Source organism: Schistosoma haematobium, chromosome 2 (genome assembly GCF_000699445.3).
Source record: "Schistosoma haematobium chromosome 2, whole genome shotgun sequence".
Classification (NCBI taxonomy): Eukaryota; Metazoa; Platyhelminthes; class Trematoda; order Strigeidida; family Schistosomatidae; genus Schistosoma; species Schistosoma haematobium.
The window spans coordinates 21,762,760-21,788,716 of record NC_067197.1 but is presented as its reverse complement, the minus strand read 5'-3'; the positions used below and the strand labels follow the sequence as shown (position 1 = coordinate 21,788,716).

Here is a 25,957-nt window from a genome sequence, read left to right as displayed (position 1 = left end):
CGTGTTTGCTATATAATATCTTGTTTTTGATTGGCTAGCTAGTTAACCAGTCAGAGGTCAATAAGGGTTCGTTTTGTATTTTCATATCTCACCCACTCATTTTACAAAGACACGTCGTATAGCAAAACGATCAAGTGAGAAAATTTGAAGGACATGTTTAAGGGCATAGACTAAGATAGATAGACAACAAACAATAATCCAGACAATAGCCACGCGTGTTCTCTTAACCAGCCCACGTTTCGTTTTGGTGTGTGTGACCTTGTTATGTTCATACCTCACACCCCTCCCATGGCCCGTCTGTGATCCGTGTTTTTAATTGTAGACAGGTATCTGTCAGAAGCGTTTTTTTAAATAATAGGATTTGGGGACGTCTGGTCATTTTGCTTCGAAATGTTTTGGGAGGAAGCATTTGGGTTAATTCCATTTATACTTGTCAGTTCAAACTGTTGAACGTTGCTATATGATATTACATTATTTTTTGGACGTACGTTATGGCGTTCCCTCTTCCCAATAATCCATACTTCTCAACATCACCTCTGGCAGATGTGGCTGAATTCAGACAGAATCTAGTTTCACGAATTTTCGGAAGACCTCAGGACTATGATCTTTCACTCGCACCATCGCAATCACCTGAACTACTTCGTAGATCTGATCTTGTAAATCCCCAAAAAACTCTATGTACACCTAACAATTTATTAAATTCTCCAGGTTGGTTTCAGCATGCTCTTGCATCCAGTCTTCAAATGGGTCTTTTGTCTCTACCACGGTACATGCTCAAGGACATTTACTTACCACCTTTACCTTCCCAACCTCTTAATATGAGGTTGCCCCGAGCTACGAACATACATGCACCTTTTGAACCATCAGTACCCGAAGTAAAACCAAAGATCACTAGTAAATGTACATCTCGACCAGAACATTCTCGTTCCTCTTCATTTAATGATTGTGAGAATTTCTTTGCTTGTCGTCAACCTACAGTTCGGCCTACATTAAAAAGACAATCAGAGAGACCAAAGACAAATTGGGGTTCAAACAGTACATCTAATCCTCTTGCGTCAGTTGAATCCCAAGATACTGGTACTTTAGTTCCCAGTCTGATTGACGGTGAAGTCATAATGGGATTTAATGTTTGGGGCGAAAAACGATTATGTTTACCACATTTATTTCGTTTTGTGCTACACGATGTGGATTTGCAGATCATAGATAAGGCATGTACAAAGCTTCAAATAGCATGCACAACGTGTACTCCAGCTCAATTAAGTCTGTTACATTCACGCCAAATACTTCCTCGTACTGTCGGTAGTTGTGGTCTAATTCGTAAAAGTGACGCAGAAAGGTTGACCAAGTATATTCGTCATCAAAATATGTGTCTGGAGGGATCTAATTGTGAAGAGAGTTCAACATGTAAATCTCCAATTAATCCCTGTATTGGTGAAGATTCTGAAATGAAAACTACTACTGGTATGGGCTTTATTAAGGACCATCGACAACTGAGCCCTGTCTCAACTGACACTTCTAAATCAACTAAATCAGTAGATAATGCACAGTCAGCAGACCGCTTAGATTCTGGTCATGATGAAAACCAGCCTGAGAATAATTGTAAAAATGCTGTGGAATCTAGTGTTATTCCAGTAATACATGAATGTTTTGGACGACAGTTGGGATTAATATATCCGAATATGTATAAGGAACCTTATTCAAAATGTATCAAGTGTGTCACATGTTGTCGATATTTTTCCCCTGAGCAGTTTGTTGGACATACACATACCGTCACTGAAGTTGATAATTTAAACCATTGGGGTTTTGATTCTACCAACTGGCGGTGTTATCTTCGTTTGTACACGGGTCGTCGGTTAAATGTGAATGTTAATTCTATTCTTTCCAATATTAATACTGTGCGTGGTCATGAAGTTGTTGGGAAATCTAATACCAAAGAACCTGTGGTTGCTGTAGACGCTCATCGTCGCCTGGAAGAATTCAAAATTAAGTTTGCACAGGTCAGTTTATTTTTCTGTTCATTTGCCACATCACTGTCTAATTAGTATATCATATTAAACGTCCAATCACGTAAAACATTCTCGATCATTTTTGCATGAATATCTTCTCTAAGTATCCCTTGTTCATTATACCCTCATTTTCTGCATACGAAAATTTTCTTTTCAGCTTACATTGAAAACAAATTCCTTTGTTTTCTGCAATTTCATTTTCTAGGCATTAAGGTTTTCCTTTAATGTATGCCGTCTTTAAAATATTATAAATGGTTATGGCGATTTAGAACGGTATTTTGCTATTATTTTCGAGTTGATTCCTAATTAATGTTTATTTTATCTCCGTATTTCACCCCCCTGTTTCCTTATCCATTACTTCGGATTGATTCACAATTTAGTTTCGCCCATCACATTTCCCACTATTTACTACGGTCTGTGTTACTTTCATATATTTAGTTGAACATTATTTATCATTGCATTGATCCGTTTTTCCATAAATTAATGAAATCAACCTGAATATTTGTGACAATGTTGGTTTAATTCTCTCAATAACAGTCGTTGAATCACTTGTATTATTCTTACTGGGTACCTTATTCGGATATGATTCCAATCAATTTAGAATATGTTAATTAAAATAACCCATAATGTCATTGAATAAAAAAAAGTGAATTCAGCAAAGGGTATTTTCTTTTCGACGAAATTATTTACTTAAGCTGTACATTCGTATATATAGTTGTATGGGAAGCTATTACGTAATTTCATTTGATATTTAGTCTCGAATCAATTTATGATGCAATCTTTTCTATCCTCCTATAGAAATATATTTACCACAAATTTAATGGTCAAAACCGAACACTATGAATGTACAGCTTAAGTAAATGATTTCGTTGAAAAGAAAATTTTCCCCACTGAATTCTCTTTTTCTTAGAATAAGTTCTGTTTTGACCATTAATTTCGTGCAGCATTTTCGATCCTCGAAATTATTAGTTTTCATTGTCACAAAACGTTATATCAAATGGTTGTTCTTTATGGCAATCAGACGAGTTTCAAAGTGTTCAGTTGTGATTTTCACTTTATTTTGTCTTTAAAGTCTCTTCACAATGTACATACATTAAAAGAAAACACTTATCTAACGAAGGAGGATATTTATCCCCCTCCCAGCAAGTACATTATTTTGTGAGACTACATAAATTACTCAACATTTATGATGCATTAGCTATATATTCCAGATGAAACATATATTTCAAAAATTATTTCATAAACGATAAGTACGTCAATTTCAGTTGTCATTTTTTTTTTTGCATTAGTCCCAACCACATCTTTCGCTCGAATAATTCACAGTCTTATTATTATCCTTGACTTAATAATACCATCTAGTTAGAGAACTGACAAAATTGTTTAAGTTTTCAAATTTTATTTTGTATTTTTGTTCTTATATAACTAGTAGGTCTTTATTTATTCTTTCTCGAGTATTGTTAGACTTCAACTTCTTACTTCGTTTATTATTTGAATAAATTTTCAGTGATTGGGTTACGAGCTGAATTAGTAATATCGTGAATTGATTGAAGTCAAACATAAGTATCGTTAAATGCCGACTCAGTAGTCTAGGGATTGTGTTTGCACGCGAGGCCCTGGGTTCGATTCCTGCATGCGGGAAAAAATGTACACCTTTGAGGATTCTCATGCTGGGGCGAAATGACTATCCAGTTCTTTCAGGTTTTCAATGGTGATCTAACTTAGACCAATTCATGATTTCACTGAAATTGTAATTTTATTCAATTCAATCTTGGTTAGTATCATGTTAACATCTCGTTTTTTGCTGTTAACCAGCATAGAAACATGACACAATGTACTTTAAATTAATTTTACAATATCCATTGTGTTGTTATCACGTCATATTACGTGTAATGTAGATCTCTGATTATTATCATAGGAACTACTCAAAAACTGAGTCCATTCTCTCTTTCAGGATGACTAATATTTCCTGATAAATAGTTTAAAGTTTAAGATTACCGATATCTTTTTAAGGTTTCAATATTTGCTTATATATAACAGATGTTAAATATAGGGAAATATCTTTCTCATTGATTGTAGCAATATGGAGTAATTTTGAGATAATTAAATTATTGCCATTAAGTAAATAAAATATACACTTCATGAACTCATAATTGACCATTCGTTTTGAAGTGTGGTAAACTTTTATAAAATGCTAATTTGTAACTTTTGTCATCATTATTTGGGATTTTCAAGTGTTTTCAGTTATAAAATTCTGCTAACTTGTCCGGATTATTTGGATATCATCTACAAGCGCTTTTTTGTTGTTGATTAGTAAGCTAATATGAGTAAATGCTCGGATAGACTCTATGAAATATTCGGTTTATAAAATTCCCATTTCGAATGTTTTAACATGTTTAATTATTAGTTTGGAATGTTTTTTTTATGGTTATTTTTAAAAATATTTACCATTTGGATATGTGAATATTTTAGGCTAGCGAAAAAATCTAACTATGTACACGAATCTACACTAATATAATGATCCACTTTATTTTTCTGTTATTTATGCAACAGCCTATTAAACTACCCCCATCCTTAGGTGCAGCTTTACGAAGTGTGGGATTATGTGCATCTGTGGCTCCATTTCCTGCTGGTACAACTAACTCACAGCATTCTCAAACTTCTGAAGCTGCCATATGTGAACAAATTTCAGCCCTGATACGAAAAACTAGCCAGTCGAAAACTCATCAGTTCCTCCCTCTACGGCCAAATAAAGCACTTGATCAGACAATAATCAGTACTTCAGCTAATTCAGCCCCAAATCAATCCTCCCCTTCCAATATGATGCTGCCCCAGCTAACACTGCGTCGTCTATGGGCACCAAACGATGGTCGAATTAAACTTCCACCCCCACCTAGGTTACTGACAAGCTGGTAAGTTCATAAATCCATCATATAGTGATACATGTTGAATAATTATTTTCCTATTCTCTATTTATAATCGATTCACATGGAAGGCAGATGTTCTAAATTTTTATTTTTCTAAGAGAATCATATAATTCATGTCATTTTTCTATGTTCAGAGATAACTTGTCTGATGATATATGTATATGGGTTTTATATTTCTGTAGATGTGAATTCAGACTCTATATCTTCTTTGTTAGTTTGGACGCTCCTAACTTTGACCTTATTTTTAGGATTGTCTTTGTTAGATGTCACTTTATTTACACCACTGTTACCTTTGCATCAACAAATGAGGACAAGTCCTATCATTTGTTCAACTTAGTTTTAAACTAATTGTTTGTTAGCTGATTTCTATTCCCATTGTCTAGTTGTATGAATGTACTTTTCAATAATTTCCAACGCTTGGTAGTATGACCTTGTAATTTTCTCTACCAATATATATATATATATATATATATATATATATATATATATATATATATATATATATATATATATATAGACCATTTTCCTTCCTGTTTTGCTTTTGCAATAAACTGCCAATATATGATTATGTTGGATGAGAGTTTTTAGAGACGTGGTCTACCAAATGTCGACTTGAAAATGTTAAATGTGATAACTTACATGACACTTACTAGAAGTAGTTTGAATAACATTCTCTGAACGACACTTAAGTTTAAGTTAAATCTGTTCCTTTTAACTTTCTGTTTAAAATAAACATCTTTATGCATCAAATTAGTTTATTTCATGTGTTTATTTAGTGAGCCAAAATATTGAGAAATATAAATGTATGTAATACTGATGTAAATTCATCACATCATCATATTAATACGACAGAAAATGTCTTAACTACGAAGATATCAAGTTCTAAAAATACACTATCCCATCAAAACAACATCAATTGTTGTTTTGATTGCATCGTTTAAATTTTATAAACGAACAGAATTAATAGAGAAATTCTGTGTCGAACTTTTATGAGTCCTAATTTATTAATCGGTAATCAATTTTACTAATAACCTCAGGAAAACAGCTACTTAAAACCATAATTTCAGTTTCTTCCTCTCCTTGTTAGGCACAAATCCCTAAAAAAAAGTATCTCTTTGTTGGAGACTTAGTAACATGATATGGAAAGTACTTATGTTGTATTTTGTCCCCCTGAATGCCCTGGTACGGCCGAGAGTGGGGAGAGTCCGCTCTCCCTCTCAAAATACTCTCACACGGCCACGCGTATACAGCCTCTGCCAGGAAGTCCTACTCATTGCCTTCTCGTGGCGGGGGTGTTGTTTACGAAAATGAGAGGACGAAAAGCGAATGTCCGGCGCTTTAACCGGATTCCAAATCAATGGTGCACATGGGCACCAGTATCCTGTGGGAACAAATGGCGTATGAACCAATTTTCGGTCACCGGCTACCATGGGACTGCATCTCCTTACGATGCTCCACTGCCTTGTGGGTTAGACCTTTAGGTCAAAGGCTCGGGGAGTGGCCCCCTAAGATAACCACCTGCTTCGGTTTGGGCACCCGGGCAGTATCACAGCCCACACACAAATTGATGAACTCTTTATGCCTATGGAAATTACCTTTCTCGCTTTGAAAAACAAACAATTGATTCAGATTATTATCATTACAATTATTGTCATTATTAATACTATTATTATTATTACTACTATTATTGTCATTATTATTATTATTATTATTATTATTATTATTATTATTATTATTATTATTATCCACATTATTCACCCTCTTTTATACTTATACAGCGGCTCGTCTTTGGTGGAAATTCGACTGTATCTAAATGTTCTCGAGTCACTGTCCGGTTGAAAATTGTATGTTACCACCGAATACGAGGACTGAAGCAGTTTTTCTGAAACCACGTGCACCATTCAAACTGGCTGCCTTCAACGTTCGCACATTTATGCAGGTCGGACAACAGATAGGGCTGGCTATGTCTTTGGAAAGTCTTAATATTGATGTTTGTTGTCTATCCGAGACCCGTATTCAAGACTCTGGCGTAGTACTACAAATTCGATCTCCATCTGTCGCTTCGAAAAGCTTGTTTTACGTGCGCTTATCCGGGGACCCTGTGGCATCTTCGTCTGGTCTTGCTGGCGTTGGTGTCGCACTAAGCGCTAGAGCTGAGGCAGCACTAGTCGATTGGATCCCCATTAACAGTCGGTTATGTGCTGTTAGATTAGAAAGTTCCATCAAAGTGAGAAGAAATCGGCGTGAGAAACGATGTCTTTTCGTCATCTCCGCCTATGCCCCGACAGATTGCAGCCCGGATGCAATCAAGGATGAGTTTTACCACCAGTTATCAGTTCTTCTCCAGAAAGTGCGTTCGACAGATATTGTAGTACTAGCCGGAGACTTGAATGCCCAGGTCGGGCGTCTAGGCACAGAAGAGAGTCGTTTAGGTGGCCGATGGGGACTCGTTGGTCGCAGGTCAGATGACGGGGACCGTCTACTGCAACTGTGCACAGACCACAACCTGTTTCTGGCTAGCACTAACTTTCGGCACAGTCATCGCCGATGTGCCACCTGGCGTCCTCCCTCTGCATCTCAAGCCTGGACTCAGATTGATCACATCGCGATCAGCTACCTACCACTCCACCGAAAAGTATAGATGAGCATTGGTTGCAATTGCATGACGCCATGAAAATGGCGGGAACAGTCAGTTGTGGGTTTGCGAAACGTCCCGCTTTTAAGCACTGGGTTTCTCCAGGTTCCTTACAACTCATTGAAGCCCGTCGGTCTACTCCGGGTGACCGTGAGTTTGACCATAAACGAAGGATGTTACGTAAGGAAATTGGGCAAAGCTTGCGTAAGGACCGAGAAGCCTGGTGGTCGATGCGTGCTAATGAGCTGGAAGCAGCAGCTGCATCTGGTAACTACCGGAAGCTCTTCCAGCTCATCCGAGCCACTGGCAGCAAGAAGTCTGGTGTGAGTGAAACAATCTGCGAGGATGATGGGATGCCAATCACTAACATCCATCGACGTCTTGGACGATGGGCAGAATTTTTCGAAGGGGAGTTCAACTGGCCTGCTGCTCCGGCAACATCGGTCAGACTGTCCTGCCCTCCATGGCCGGTGACGACTGATCCACCAAATGAGGAGGAAGTCCGCAAGGAACTCCAACTCTTGAAGCGTTACAAATCACCTGGCCCAGATGACTTACCTCCGGCTCTTTTTAAAGATGGTGGTGACTTTCTGACTAAGGAATTGACGACGTTGTTTACAAAGGTTTGGGAACTAGAGAGTGTACCAACGTCATGGAATGAGTCGATAGTTGTCCCTATCTTTAAAAAGGGTTCACGTCGTTCTTGTAACAACTATCGGGGGATAAGTTTACTTCCGATTGCGTCCAAGCTATTGGCTTAGCAGGCAATCCGCACTTAATCAGTTGGCAATCAGTGTCCATAGGTATGGTATGTGCTTTGCACCTTCGAAGTGTAAAGTACTTTTACAAGACTGGCAGGATTCTAATCCTGTACTCACCCTGGACGGTGAGCAGATAGACGTAGTTGAGAAGTTCGTGTATCTGGGTAGCTGCATAAGTGCTGGTGGGGGTGTGAGTGATGAGATCAATGCACGAATAGTGAAAGCCAGAGCGTCTTATGCCAATCTGGGCCACCTTTGGCGCCTTCGTGATGTTAGTCTGGCTGTAAAAGGCCGGATCTACAACGCGTCGGTGAGAGCAGTCTTGCTCTATGCTTGTGAAACCTGGTCTCTCCGAGTTGAGGATGTTAGACGACTCTCTGTGTTCGATCATCGCTGTCTCCGAAGGATTGCTGACATTCAGTGGCAACACCATGTCAGTAATGCAGAGGTTCGGCATCGTGTGTTCGGGCACAGAGATGATAATTCAATTGGTTGTCACCATCTTGAAACACCGACTTCGGTGGCTTGGACATGTTCTCCGAATGTCGTCCCAGAGAATTCCACGTCGTGCATTATTTGCCGACTCTGGGACTGGTTGGAAGAAGCGGAGAGGTGGTCAGTGCATGACATGGTGTCGTGGCATGAAAGAAAGCTGCAAAGGACTGGCTTCTGTTGGTCCTTCACGACTCCCTGGTTGGGGTCTGAGAGATGGTGCTACACAGTGGCTAGAGACGTTATCAGATATGGCTCAGAATAGAAGCCAGTGGCGATCCTGCTGTAACCTTCTTTTACTTTCTTCATAAAAAGTGGTTGTGTCTCCTTTACCTGAAAGATTTCTTCTGATTGTACCTTTTCGTTCCGTCGTTACTACCACACTACCTTACTCCAATCTCTTCGTCATTGTTCTCTTTTTCTTTTGCGCTCCTTAGTTTTTTTTTCTACTTCTCTTCGAATTCTCATTGTTTTGTGTGGCGCATATATATTGACGCTCTTGTACCAATATTCATGTGTTCAAATAATAATAATAATAATAATAATAATAATAATAATAATAATAGCAATAATAATAATAATTTTGTCCCCCAGCTATCAGTTCTTTAATGATCTGAAAATAAGTCGGCCTGTCGCTTTCCATATTTTAAGTGAATTCATTATATTAACGAAACAAAACTTTTATTTTATAGATTTATATATGTCATCCAACTTCAGGACCCGATATAATAAAATCTTTGTATATTAATGTCCAATTTTTTAGTTATGGCATCATTTAATGAAACTATACTAGTTATGAGGTTAAAGGCAAGTGTTCACGTGATTTACAATTCAAGATAGGAAATATAATATGATCAAATTGTCACCCGATGTTTGTAATCGATTTTAAACATAATGGTCTGACACATACTGTGGTGTGTGTTACTGATGTCGACAGATATAAGTAGTATGTATCATTAATAGAAAGTGAATTGCCTGGTGGCAGAAGGTTAAGAAGGAGAACAGAGAATGATTACTATGGAAGTGAGGAAACAATGAAGTCTGAGACGATTGACATTTTGCAAATGAAGTATTTACTATATGGTTCTCAGATTTTACTAAGACGTTCTATAATTTTTGTGTTCAAATACATTCGATTGTCCCTACTTGTGTTCTTATTCACTACAATACTACTAGTCAAAATGAGTAGTTGACCACTTAGACTAAATAGAGGGTCCATACAAATGGAGGTAGTTTAAGTAAATAACAGTTGTTTCATTTCTTTTGAAGTTGAGCCTATGAGTTGTGCCTCTGCACAAATTTTCCTGACATAATTAGACTTATCAGATTAATTAGATTATAAGTAGTTACATGAACAAACAATTAATAAGTAGGCAAATCCATTATAGCTTACTGATATGCGTTGTGTTTAATTTAAGCTGAAACATGGAGAAATATTCGGCTTGAATTATTTCTAAGAAGGGAAAATTAATTAAATATGGTTTTCTACCCCAAAGTTTATAACTACTTCCTATTGCCTAATCACAAATTTGTCATACAAAGTAATGGTTACTATTTTCATTAGAATGTTTCGATTTGATGTTACGTGATAAATAAATCAAATTACTGTTCTGTTTGTTACGAAATATGGTTTCTACCTGCCGAGTATAAGTTAGAATGAGTATATAATTACCAGCTCATCTAGTTCGATTTTAAAAATATAAGTTTGTTCACTCTAGATTGAATACACATTAGCAGATCTCAGTTAGGTTCTTGTTTTCGGATGAATCATAGTTGGAAATAAAACTTAAAAATTGTTATCCTGTGGTACTGTCACTAAATGGTATGAATTGATTGCCGATATTATTCACTAATCATTTGAAAATGTATTAAATAAATAAAAAAACATTCAGCTTTTAAACAAGAAAATATTGGTTTCTGTACAGTGAACATGATACTCATTATCAAATCCACTGTTTTAATACCAATGTAATTACCGAACTATTATTTTAATGTTGTATCGATTAACACGATAGTTTCTAAAGAAATAAAACTTGTTTCCTCCAAGTTGTGCTATACACTTAGTTTTATTGCTGACAATTTTTACTTTAATGATCTGGCCATTTAGTAGGCATTAATTAAATTAAGTGTTCAGACTAAATTATTTCTTCTTTTAAACCATATGGTATTGTGTTTGTTGCTGACTGTATTTGAAACTGAAATTTCTACTTTTTAGGTAGAATCATGTTAACTGGGTGCATTAAATATGATATAGTACAGAACACTATTCCATTTAAATTCATTTTTGAAATAATCTTAGCATTAGTATTATAAGTAGTGGATATTTCTTAAATTTCACTCATTGACCTTAGCACTACATTTGAATTACTATGACGTTACATGTACTGAGATAGTTTCAAGATTTTGATTTTGTTTACATTTCCAATAGCCTGGTAGTAGTTGAATTGCATAGTTATTTACTTTGTAACTGAGACGTATACTGATTTTTTTTATTACCACATACTATGTTGCGTTTCAAAATATTTAGAGATTGTGTCTGAATCCGTGGTTTACTGATGTATAAAGCTTAGACAGACAACTAGTAATTATTTAGATTTTTCGCTTACATAAATCATTGTTTTATACGAATGTTTTTAAAATATATTCAATAGTTCCTCTATTGTTAGTGAAAAGTCGTACTTATTTATTCTTGTCAGTGTTTCACTAGACAAGAGCCAACTATAAACCAGAAAGTGTGAAGCTTTGGTCACAGTAGTTCAATGATTAAGGGGTTCGAATTTTCATCACTAAGTTCCGGGTCTGAGCCTAGCTCCACCCACTTCAGTTTAGGCAACAAGGTAGTATCGTTAGCCCTCACACGTCAATTGTGGCTCATATATAAGTACCTGGAGAATGAATTAAATCCAAATACTTAAATTTACATAAACTGAACAAATATTGAATCCAGAGTGTAGTGCGAAACTCTTAAGCAGTTTACTCCCATGAAGTCGTTAAAAGTCGAACCCACAAATTTCAGGTTATTTGTTTCAGATCACTGAATTACCATTTAATAGCTTAAATTTTCGGCTTGTTATCTCCAAGTTATAGATTTAGTAAGAAAGTAGATGATAAAAGCTTAAATTGATTGAAAATGATAGGTAACTAGAATCAACATGTACAATATTCTTAGAATTACTTTATTCCTCGTGTAATGGTTTAGCTCCTGGGATTTATAGTATCTTGAGTTATTGATCACTATTCGATGCTGTACGCATTTTCTTTACAAACCACCTTGATGCTGTATTAAACATGCTAATAATTTATTTGGGTTATTTATATTGATATGCTTATTGATTCACAGGGTCCTTTGATTTTCACTGAAGTTATTCATTAATTATCCCCCCTTTATAGAATTGATCATTTAAGTGAAGGGAAATGTTGTGTTATTTATTATTCAAATTAATATGTTTTTACATTTCCTTTACTATCTGAATAAATGATTGTTTACTTCTTTTCTAGTGAGATAAAATCTCTTCCAGAAAAGTTTCGTACTGGACCTCCATTATTATTACATTCTCATCGAGTTGTTACTCAAGATGCTGCACATCATTATGATCGTGATTTTATACCAAATGTTTGTCTGAAACCGTTCAATGGGACTGATAGTAAAAACATTGCTAGATCATCATCAAGTCGGAGACGTCGGCATAGGCGTTCACTACGCAAGCAAAGTGAAGGAGATTCTATTCAGGACTCCAGATCCCGTTCTTGCAGTGAATATAGCTCAGGTTCAAGAAGTAGTCGTACTCGAAGTTCTAGTACTAGCAGTACTAGTAGCAGTCGGTGTAGTTGCAATAAAATTACTGGGAATTTAGATATTCCAGATTTTCGGTGGAATCACAATAAGCCATCTTGCAATTGTAACCATAATTCTACGTCTCCTAAACACAATGCTCACAAAACTACTGATGGGCTAAAGTCATGTGATTCTATGTGTGTCAAGAAGAATCCTTCCAATTCATGTTCACCTAGATTATCTAGGGCACGTTCACTCAGCGGAAGTGTCAACAAATTTAAAAGACTCCGAAGGACATCTTCTTGTCCAGTGTTTTACTCCATCCGACAAACAAGCACGCTAAATAACATTGAGTGTTCCGATGATAAGCATAATAGAAAAAAGTTGACGAACTCAACATCAACTTTTAAAGCATATCAAAAGAAATCCGCCCCACCTCATATGGATAAGAGTGGAATTAAACAACGATGTAAAGCAATGGCTGCCGCACGTGCTGCACAAGGCGCAGCTAGTCGAACTGGCCCAGGTTTATGGGCACGACATTTTAGTAAGTGTATTATTCCGTTTTTACTTGATGCTAGCTGTTCACTGATTGATGATGACTTCTTGAGATCGATTATAATATATGATCTTGTACGTTTTCGAACTACAAGCTACCTGTTTTAAGAACTATATAAGGGTTTATGTGATATATATTTGTTTAGTTAAATGTAATTATATGTAGATGCTTGAAGAAAGCTAGAATTTGTATTACTTTTTTACGGGATTGCTATTGTTAAACTGGACCAGTCGGGTTTAAATTCCAGTTAACTTAATTGGACAAAATGTAATATTCTATGGATTTTAAAGTTATTGTTCTTGGAACTAGTGTTCGACTTCAGTAACATTATATTGCAAACCATTAACTGCTATTAATATTGCTATCTAACAATTAAACCTGAATATAACACGGTCATAATTATTGATCAGTCTTCTGTTTAAAGGACACAACTCATAAACGATTGTTGTCTCACTGGTTTAAAGTTTTATTTTATTTTCGGCATTCTCCGGCAAGTGTTAATTCATCACTAAAATATTTCGGTCTGTAAAGCTGAATAGTAAAGTTAATTGTTATAGAGTAGTTGTAGCCCATAGGCACTTTGATGAACTGATTAGATACTCATATGGATTACTCTAACAGTTATGAATTCGAAAATTGATTTAAACCGTGGAAATAAAGTCACTACAGTCAATAGTGTATACGTTGGTTTTTACTGTACAGTAAAGTTGTAGATACTAATCTTTTTCAAAAACACACTTTAAGTAAATGTTAAATCAATACTTTATGTTTTTTTTTATTAAAAAAAATACTACTTTGTCGTACTTGAGAATATGAATATTGATTTTATTTAAGCACATGGCAATCATTGATAAATAAAATGCTTAAAATAGTCTGCAGTAATTGTGACAACTAGAAAGAGACAAACTGGTCTATCTCGTCTGTCTCCCTGTTTATTTCTCAGCCAGAGAAAAATTATGTTTCTAAAGGATAGTTGTTAGTAATGATGAATTTTAAACTTAATGATTCTTATTGTGTCTTAATTTGTTTCCTGTTATTGTCTTGTGTTCCAATATGGAGTTGTAGTATATTAGTTAAAACGCTTATATTTAACTCTAGATCGTGGGTTCAAATCCTACTAATCATAATTAAATGAAAGATATTTGAAAAGACTAAATTAAAAAAATCGGATATTCACGACTTATGTACAAATGAACTCCTATTGTTTCGTCCCTATAGTGGTACATTTTCTGGCTTTCTCAGCCAGTCTCTGGCTACGGCTTTCCAGTATTTTAATGACTCTGTTTTGCAAATATACAGTTCTGCAATGAATTGAAGCTAAAGTTATAAATTGATTTGATCTATTTAAGGGTTCCTGTTAATTCTCGTCCCAATCAACATCGTTATTGAAAAAAATTCTGACTAGACACAAGTAACATACATCACAACCATCCTAATTCACATAAGTTTATCGACTTGGAATCATTTTGTTCAGGATAAATGTACGCAATGACTCAGTAATATCGTTTATTCATTACCTGTAAGCTCCTCATCTTAATCATTGCTCTTCTGATTTGGTTCGTGATGGGGAAAGTGATGTTGTGGAAGTTATGCTAATACTATTAAAACATAATTACTTTCATGAGATGCTCTTAGAGATTTCCAATAAATTGATATTTCACTAACCTCTTATAATCAGTTCATTGAAATTGCTTAATTATATGCGAAGTCGGTCATAAAAGTAACTTGGGAAAAATAACCAGTACATTTCTTACCTACTGACAACCAAATAAAGTTGAGTAATTGCTGACATGTGTTCGGTAATCTATCACTTCATCAATGATGAGCATTCTAGGAAGATGTGTTCAGTAAACCATACTGCACTAGTCATTTTTCCTGTGTGACTTAAAACTTCTTAGAAAAGGTCTTATACAACGCTAAACCATCATTTTTAAATTAGTTATCTTGATAGCAAAGAATTGTAGAATTTTGTTTCTATAAATACTCTTTGGTATCATATTTTTCAAAAAATCTCTAGATTTCTGTTTGTCGGTTAGTGTCATTTTGTATTATAATAAACGAAGATAACTAAATTTTGAAATATTCATAACGTTTCACAGTTTAACTGTTATTTGTTGTTGTAGTTAATGTACAGAATTCTAATGGAGATTCTATGAAATTACCAAATGCTAGACGATCTGTCCCTCATACAGTCGATACCCATAATCCTTATTCAAATCCAGTGAATAATACTCCAGTATTAGTGACAAATCCAATGAAAAATAGTCTACCTGCTGCGGTTTTAGCTTTAGAAGCGATTTGGGCAGATTTAGTTCGACTTATCAATGAATATACAATTGCAATTGAATCAAGGTCTGGTGTAGACGCAGCACGTCAAAGGCTGTTTGAGCAATTCATATCTATGCAAACTTGTTATGCTACACATATAGCATCATTGATGGATGAAAATCAGAAACTCCATGAGGTAATATTTTGATATTGCTTACTACTGTTTTCTTTTAATCATTACTCTATATCTGCTCATTAGTAACAATGCGTGTATTCAACCCGTTTTACTTTATATCGTATTGAAAAAATAAACAATGTATTCCTGTCAGTAATATCGTGGGAAAGACAAATTTATTGTTTAATACAAAATTACAGTGTGCTCGTAGGATATGAAAATCATACATTAAATACGTCATTTGCACATCTTCCATCAGTTGTCTTTTACAAACTTCGTTCCTTCATTCCTGTTGTTATTTTGACTTCTTTTAGTTTTCTGCTCTCCTCTTCATTTCAATGCTCTCAATCTTCTGCTCGCAGGCATTCAACTTCCGATTGGTGCTATATACTACTTATATCTGTCGACATAAGCAGCATACACCACAATATTAATTTCATCCCTTGTCGGAAATCTGTTATTTTTTGTCCTCATCAGTGTAACAATTCATATATTAACAAACAGACAGTGTTTGTCTTAGTCACCTAGGTTGATGAATTATTATAATTTCATCAACTGCATTGTTGTCTCTTTAGTATTTTATATCTTTTCTCAACACCTGTATTCTTCAGTGCTTTCGCTATATGCTAACAATACAAAAGCACTCTCGATATTAAAATACTGGAGCTTTACAGCTCAGGTGGATACTTTATTGGTGTTGTGTTCTCGGAGTTATAATTAATATGACATTCAGATAAAAAAAATAGTTTGATTACTTTTTTGCTTTGATCTGGTCTTTGATTTTGCAGCCGATTATTATTTTTCTCATTGGTTAGTAGATTGAATTCTGTTGATTGTTATATCTCATTGAGTACATTGCACTGGAAGAATTCATCCTAGTAAAAAATATCAGGCTAAAATATTAGCATAAACTCATTTTTCTACAAGATTACTGTGGGACGTCGCTGGTTTAGAATGATCTAAAATCACATAAATGAAGAGCTACAACACAATGCCATTCAAAGTGATCTATATATATTGTTACTGTGGTTACAAAGTATGTTATATTGTTAGATTCATATGATCATCATGCGAAAGCATACTCTTACTGCGTAAAATTCACATTCAATGCGTTATCATGGGGAAAACTTCTAACCTGTAAAAGTTATAATTTTCCAAGAAAACGTAGATCTGTTTATATTTTGATCTAAATAAATTTGCTTTTTGGCATTTATAATAAGTGACTGCCTTTAAAAAATTAAAAACACTAGTTTAATTTATTATTATAAACGATTGTTGTATCTGAAATCCAGTCCATTAAGACCTGACTAGAAGAAAATTTTCTCTGACCATTATTCAATCTAGACAAGCTTAAAGTAATCAGTCTATCTTGTTGTATGTGTTTAAAATTTCTAACACATGTTATAATTGTACACATAGACACGAAAAATAATGCATTTGTAAACATGTATTCTTATTTCTTTTTTTTGTTGACATTAGAAGCGAGTTAAGTTGTTAGTTCGTTGCAAATTGCTTGTCTTTGTTACTCTGTACCTAATTGATATCTTATCCATGAAAAAAGACACTACCCAAGGGTTTTTCTAATTGTTATATATTCACATTCATTTAGTAATTATATGTTTATTGGTTCATGCTGTATGGATGTAGCTTAGTTGGTTGTTTTATATAATGGGCGGTGGTGCTTTAGGTGGCAGTTTTTTTCCCTACTTACAGCTGTTGTTTGTGGTTGTCTTTTATTCTAGATTTTAGAGATTGATATCTGCAATAACAATAATAAAAACTGTGACATCCTCTTTTTCCTTCCTGTCTTATGTTTTTGTCTTTTCTGTCCATCAATTAGAACTGCATCCATTTCATACATTCTCATTTTATATCTAGGCTTTTGCTGAATGACATACATTTTTTTATAGATTCACACTTATTGGTGAATATATATTCAAGCCAACCATTTTTTCGTTCGAAACTACATTTGAACGATAACAAGCGTGTATATTTTCCTTATTTCTTTCCCAGCTTTGTATAAGTTTCTTTCTTTTAGACTAGCATTGTTCATGTTAAAATACATTGAACGATCGGTTTCTTTGACTTGCATGTTAGAACATCGATCAGTAACTGTGGGCTTGATAACTCTTATCTTGTCAATACTCAAGTTTCCCGTTGTCAGTCGTTATTCTAGACATGCTAACCAAGGGTATTTCAAGCTTGGTTTAACTGAGATATTTGGTGACTAGTTAATATAATGAGGAAGAAGTTGTTTCGTATTTCATTTCCAAGACAAAGAAACTGAATATTCGTGAACTGAGGTGAAACAGTTTTATTAGTACAGTGATTACTAGTTTTCTTATTATCTAGTTCAACCGAATAAGATAGCAGAACGCATGTCAAATGTAGACTGACCTAATAGCGGTTTAAAATTTTTAATATCCAATGATTTAATTATTTGTAGTTTTACACCACAGACTCACCTTAGTTTCACAATTAATGCAAACCAGAAAGTATTTGACAACTGTTCTCTTCTTGTAATAAGACTCAGCAGTCAGTTATCGTTATCGTAAGACCATTATCCATTCATTGATTGGTATTTATCTCATAGTCAATATAATTGGACTTCACTGGTTGTATTATAATTTCAGTGTTTTACGATGATAAAAAAAATATGAATATTAGATTATAAACTAAAATAGGAAAAAAAAGATAGGGGTTGAGAAGAATTTTCCTCTATTGTTTACAATAGGTGATTTATTCTTCCTTTTTTTTAAATATCTATAGTTTTAAAAAATAAACTTTTGAAGTGTTGTTTCAGTTGGTAACATCAATTGCCTTTGAATAATCGCTGTACTAAACGATCTAATGGACTATTTCTTTTCAATTTAATTTACTTAAACATCATATGATTCAGAAGTTGATATATTAAACAGAAAAAGTATTATGAAGTATTTCATGTGAGCGGATTATAATCATAAAACATAAATAATCGTTTTCTCTATCTCTCTACAATATTTTGTTATTTAACCTTTAAAATACATTAGAATGCGCCCAACCGAATATTTTTGTCCAGATAAACATAAATAACTCAGTAAATTACCATATATTTATTATGGCTTTAAGTTCTATTTGTATAGTTCAATTCAAAAGGCTTAATATAAATGATACACATAGATTTTAACAATAAAAGAAAGTCTTTTTAACATACTTGATTGATTAACACTTGAAATGAAATATCATTGTTTTCTTATATTCACTTTGTTATATTATACTTTGTTACTTGTCAATGATTTGTTGTTATAAAGTGTTTCTTGATATAAGATCATATTTTCCAGGGTAATGTTTTAAATAATTGACAGGTTAATATTACTTGTCAATATGTGAAGGGCTTCTATGCAACTTCAAAACGATCTGTACATGGAACTTATTCTTAATTCAATTAAATCAAATAGTTATAATTGTTAATTACAATGCATACAGTCTTGTTGTATAAATTTATATTTAAAGAATTTATTAGGTTGTATTTTAATCTTGTTAAACTCTTTGAAGCAAATGTAGTTGTATTATAAATTTGTAAATATTTTATAAAAAGTAAAGAAATACGATTCAAACTCATTGTCAAATGGAATCCAAACTGATCATAATGTTGCGTATGATTGTATTATGTTCTCTATCAAATTGTTCAAGTCCTATTACACATTTTTCAATGTTTCCTTCCCTGGAATTTGTTGCTTTTCCAACTGGTATCAATATTCTCTTTGGTCAGTGTTTATTCTCTGTGCTTTCAGTAGTTCAAGCTTTCTAAACTGATTAATTACTGGGTAGAATTCTAATTTACACAAATTGATTGGTTGTTGATTCATTATTTTCTGTTGGTTGACTCTTTCTTTTTAATGAATATTTTACAAATTGCTTCGATAACAAAACATTCTTATTTGATCCTTGGAATGTTTAAAGTCTGTTATAATAATAAGAATTTTATTCTTAACAAATACAATTTGAAAGATTTATAAAGTATACAAAAAGTCAAAAATGTTTGCCGTCCGATGTCAACGATCTATGTATTGTATTGAGAGAAATATTAAGTACTGTAAACTTATGATTAATGTACATGAGAAATTAGTTTGTGATTAAGTTAACAAGAAATGACGATAAACTCAATTTTAGCGTATAATTATTTTGTTTCCTGTTTCTTTTATATTGCAGAAGCTTACACAAACTCAAGCTCAACTACTACATTGTCAGCCTCAATTACAAGGCTTTGTTACTACTACTAATAATAATACATCAATGCCACTTATGTCGAATAACGCGCCACTTGCATCATCTCAACCACCACTTCTATCTACGATAACAACTTCATCCACATCCACAACCTCTGCTGGAAATCTGAACCAATTTCACGCTTTTGATACAGAATTAGATAATAAGTCTGGGTCCAACAACCGATCAGATGATATGTTGATTCACTCTGTTATCCAAAATAATAATCATGTCAATAATTATGACGGTAACAACAATAACTTGTCTCGTTTATCACGAAATGATTTTTCACCGTTGATTATTGATCCAACACGAATTATCTCTGTGAGTTTCAATTTTATTTCTTATTCAATGTTTCGGTGGATTTGTATTTACTTAGCAGTTTCTGCTGACAAATGATTGACAGGCTTTTTTAAAGTTGACAGGACAACTACTTATTACTCGGTATGTATTTGAATGCATCGGAAATCATAATATACTGGTCCACTGAAGTATAAGAGAATCTATTGATAATGTCCCCATCACAAAGGCAGAGCACTTTTATTTTGATCACATTAGAGAGCAATTTAGACGGGTAACTTGAAGTCAGAAATTATGCGGAAAGTTTTTCAGTACTTTCTACTGTCAACAGATTCTTCAACTGGCTTTTACTAAGTAAATTATCGGATCATATAAAACAGAAATTTAGTAAGAAACTCATTATCGGACTACATATACATACATGAACGTGTTTCATACTGTTCGGTTTGACATTTAGGTAGATCTAGAAATTTACCATCCTTGTTTTGACTAGAAGTTTGTATATCCGTGTTTATTGTAGGCATTTTATGCCTGTTGTGTTGTGTGCATGCGTGTTTATTATTGGTGTAAAGATATACACACTTAAAAGATTAAATAGTAAATACTCTATAAACATAAAAATGTACAAACATGAGTTAATTTTTTATGCCATGAATGCTTTATTTCTGTCCATAATTTGTTTCAGTTGTACATACTCACCGATAGATAGATAATCTTTTACTAAATTTACCTGTCTTAATTGATGATTGAAATGTGGGCGCAGTTAGTGGTGTATTTGTACTAATGACTTCGATAAGGCTGAACTATACCACCAAGCCAAAGGCGAACATGCAAATCACTAAAAAGTTACGGCGCATTTATCAAACAGCAAGTCGCTAACTAATGATGAAATAAGTGGTCTCACCGTGAGGTTGTTGCTCGTTTACTTTTATTTCTGGCCTCCTGAATTACTAAAATAGGTTAGGATTCAAGGTCATTCAACGGTATAGATCAGCTTCACCATGATTTGTAGATTCTCATCTTAGGTTCGTACTAGCTGAGCTGCACAATTTAATGTAATGTCCTGAGATATCTGACCCAATTTCTTTGTAATCAATTTTTCTTTGATCTTTTTCCGTTCTTATGTCGCTTCATTCCTTAACATGGGATCATTGTGAAGTGATTATGAGATGGTCATACTTGGCATTACGCTGTAGTACCATGAAAATGTGGATTGAATGAATGACATCAAGCCATAAAATTCATGTTGAAATAACTTTTTGTAAATTAACCTAGAATAATTAAAGTTGACATTACTATCACAATATGTTTTCAGTGTTTCATGGCTTTATTTAATCTTTTCACGTGTATCACAACTTCATAAACCTTACATTTTTATATACTTAAAAAATTTTAGTTTCGTAATATACATTTTCTAGAAATTTAATCCAAACAGATTTGGTAGGATATAACTTTAACTGCTGAAATATTTAACGCCGGATATGTAAGCTAAAGGTCACTTGTTGGAGATCACGTGAAACTGTCTTTAGTTATTTGTTACTGAAACAAAATATTAAACTGGTTAACTAAAATGGTCCAATATAGAGGTCATGCGCCTTAATAACATTCATTTGCATCAATTATAAGTCATGTGACTGAATATTACTGTGAAATTTTGTTATTACCGATATGGGTGTGTCTACAATAGTTTTAGTAATGTAGTATCTCGAATAGATCTCTCGGTAAATTTATGTTTCTTACAGAAGTATACGTCGTAGCAGTTAAGAGTAGTAAACATATATGAAAATTATATTCTCGATTATTAATTTAGGCAAAAATCAACTGGATTTTGTGAATAAATTCGCTTCACTGCGATTGTCTTTCATTTATGAAGATGGTGTTTGCCCGTTTCAATAAAGTTATTTAAGACAGTTTTAAGGCTAAAAAGAATTTTATAATTTAGCTTGAGTACAATTTATTTAGATATTGCACAACATGTCTTCACTGGGGTGACTGGTGGAATAATATATTAGATTAATGTAATTCTAAAAGTCTACAGATTTCTTCCCACTTATTTAATAAAGAAAAACAGTGGAATTAGTTTACTCTGTTTACTTCATCATATAAAATAAACAGATTCCCCAATTCGTGGTAAAATAGAACTGATTAGGTATCAGATGAAAGAATTATCAACCAAATCGACTAAATACATATTTAATAATTGAAATGATCATTTGTCTATAGAGATATTCAATTAATATATTATACCAGATACTTGACTAATAATGAGTAGAAATCGATTTCCTTAAGCCACTAAATAACTTTTTTCTTTCCATCATTTCACTTCTCTCGTAAAGTTGCACGAAATATAGTTGACGAGTTAAAGTTGGAAAAGTTTAACGTTCTTTAAGAGAACTGCAGCTCTTCTTTTCTTTCATATATTTCATTCTCTCTCGAGATGATTTATCATCACATAAATCACGTGAAGTATAGAATGATCCCTATAAATTATTTGTTCGTTTTCAGGATGATTATAATTATAATTCATAATTCCTCCATCCCCTCCACCCATGGCCTGATAGTAATTAAAAGAGTTGATTTGTTTTTGAGAGACAGTAGCTGACTGTTTATTTAGTTCTAATAATCAAGTTCCTTATACATATCAGCATGGGGTTGTAGATATTGTTGAGTTTCAATTGAGATCAATGACAGACCACCATAGAAAACCTGGGAGCACTGGACAGCCGTTTCGTCCTAGTATGGGACTTCTCAGCTGTGCGCATTCACGATTCTGCACGCAGAAATCGAACCCAGGAACTTCGGTGTCGCGCAGACTCTTAACCTTTAGATCACTAAGCCGTGATCCAACAGTTTTAATGTCTAATTCCAATCAATCCACGATATCGCGCGACCATCTCCCTCATACATATATTACATAAGGTTAATCATATATCTCAACAACTGTAACTAAGGCAACTAGGCGTAGGTCCAATTTTCTACCTTAACCAAACTTCTAACACTCGATTTTTCAAATGATATTTTTGACATGAGAAGATTTGGAGTCACTAAAATTAAATTCATAATATCATCAGTCATTGATTCTTTGCTAAATTGAGTTTATGACTTAATACTCTGACAATAATGCGAGAATGAGACATAGGATTTAATTAACACATTAGCTCTGTTTCTAATGTATTAGCAAATCATAATTCAGACTCATTGAACTGGTTTTTTTATTGTGGGGATAATACTTGTTGAACACTGAGGGAATCATACGTTAGTTAATTAAATGGCACGAATATGGCCTATCACTCTACTTAGTAAAGTAACCGAATTAGACAATGCTAACACTATAAAATTATGTATATTAGGTTTGTGCCTCAATTCAAATGAGAAAAATATTGAATAGAGATGGAGTTATACTTAGTTGGTTTTTTTCTTTATAAAAGTTAACACCACTTCTGATCCAGGTTAGTTATTATCCTCAGGAAAACAATTCCGGTTGATAATTACGTTTTTAAGGTTTCTTGTCGTTAGTCGAATAACAATTATCTTACTGATTTGTTCAGAATGAAATAGACTGAATAAAATTGAAGGCAGTTTCATGTTTCAGTATTTGCAATTTTTCTTATAATATTACTTTAACTAAAATGACAATTGAATTTTCGGTTAATAGTCTTGAATAATTCAATTCGTACCCAATAAATCACGTACTCAATTCATTACGGTTTGACCAATCAGCTCATACATTTTTAGCTTATTCAACAGGCACTATGCATAACTGGTATCATATTGACGTGAATGTGTTAACTGCTCTGCGTTATATTTATATACTGCCTCTACCTAATATACATCTATGAATAGCTTTCATCATTTGTTTTTTCTCTCTTTAGTCAATCAATAAACTCAAATCAATGAATTCTGGCGATGAGACACATTTGAGAATTGCTTCTGCTATGAATACAACTGCTTCTATTACTTCTAATCCACATCATAAACATCATTTCACTTCTAATAATTCTATGACTGATCCAGGTAATTCATCATCTAGATACTTAACTATGGCATCATCTATGCTATCTTCAAATTTAAAGCGTAAAATTGATTCGTCAAATAATTTGGATTTTGATATTCATCGTTCAATGTCATCATCTTCATTGCCTAGTGTACAGGATCGTTTAGATTCTAACGTTTGTCCTGAAACTCTGCAATCATCCAGTAATCCAAGTCCTTTAGAAGGTGGACGCAGTCACAGTTCATCTACACCAACTGCTTCCGAAACAGATAGTCTCACAAGGGATCCTGTTGATGATCCAAGTGAAGAAATAAATCATTTAGAATTTCAAAATCCAAATCCTCGTATAAATATTGAAGGTGATACAAATGAGTCAAATGTATGGACAAAAACTTTGCCAACGTTAGATAAATCTTCAATGTTATGGGATCAACATCAGAATCCTGTCAGAAATCTTAGCGATTTAACTGCTAATTGTATGAGTAAACATCGTGACACATCGCTAATAGATACAACACCGCCTAATCAAACTATTTATTCACATCAACCAAAAAAGCGGCGTACATTAAATAGTCATATATTTGCCGCCACAAACAGCAATATTATTAGTGGTAATAATAATAAATGTAACAAATAAACTGCTCACGCACACTTTTTTCCTCTATCATTAAAACAACTTTGTATCTTCCTCGTTTATACACGCACATGCACTATTATGTGGCTGAATTTTTGTTATAACACATATGTGCGTAGAATTTCACAAAAGATGACCATTTATCATGACACTAACAAAATACTTTCGACTGAGATATTTCCTGCCACCCCTTCTAATTGATCACACGTACACAGATGCACTCAAATTTATACGTGTTTGACTGAAATTATTTGGTTTCTTTTTGATATCTCCTCATCGTGAAACAAAGCTGCCATATTTATTATTGTGTACGAAAAAAGCTACTCTTGATCCATTCATTTTCTGCTCGTGTGTGTGAGAGGAAGAAATATGAATTCGATGTAAAATTCTTAGAAAAGACTATCTCCATTTTTACTACTTGTTTCCTCCTTTTACACTGTGATTCTACCTTCGTGATGGTTTAAATAATGAAATAAAAGAGCGAGGAATAAGTTCTGACCTCACCTAACATTTTTTCCTCAATAAAAGAATAAATGTAAAGAATAAGTAAGCAGGATAATGAAAATGGTTGTACACATGGTTCTTCAACATTTTAATAATGTAAATTTGTGTGCAAAAATGCAGGCTGATCGCTTCTCAAATTCTTCAATGATATATTACTAACTGGTACCATTAACATTACAACTACTGCTACCAAGAATTAGAACCTTGTTTTCTGTTTGAATATTTTATTTACATACGTTCTGCCAGTGTGCGTATGTGTATAGCTGTTTTATCTTTTATTTCTAATATTCACCTTTGTGTTTTCCCCCTTTCTCGTCATTTCTTGTCCTTTATTATCTCAGATTCACATTCTTAACTATTGTAACTGGTTTATCTTCTGTACACACACACACACGCTTTTTGATTTAAACTTACTTTAGGTGGTTATTAACTCTCCTAGTTATCATTTTTATTGTATTGTCATTATTTTCTCAAGGAAATGTTTTTTGTCCTAAAAGACAAGCTCAGATGGATTATATTGTTATATTAATACTATTGTTATTATTATTATTATGCATTTCGTTGAAGTTTTTGAGTTCCTTTTTTATCCTCTTAGTGTTTGTACCCTTCTACTCTGCGCCACTTCATTACATAAATTTTATTTTAAATTTCTATAGTTTTCTTCAAATTTCCTCACTATCAA

At 33.7% G+C, this 25,957-nt stretch overlaps 1 protein-coding gene across 1 annotated transcript; it reads left to right on the top strand.

The window, feature by feature from the left end:
* Window positions 1–24,774, top strand: MS3_00006460 (uncharacterized protein; the record flags this gene model as incomplete). The annotated part of the gene is made up of 6 exons (XM_012938187.3): window positions 1–1,997; window positions 4,557–4,915; window positions 12,317–13,140; window positions 15,276–15,616; window positions 19,787–20,167; window positions 24,016–24,774. The coding sequence occupies exons 1-6, from the start codon at window positions 492–494 to the stop codon at window positions 24,772–24,774; spliced, it is 4,170 nt and encodes a 1,389-aa protein (XP_012793641.1). The 5' UTR covers window positions 1–491.
* Window positions 24,775–25,957: the final 1,183 nt, after the last annotated feature.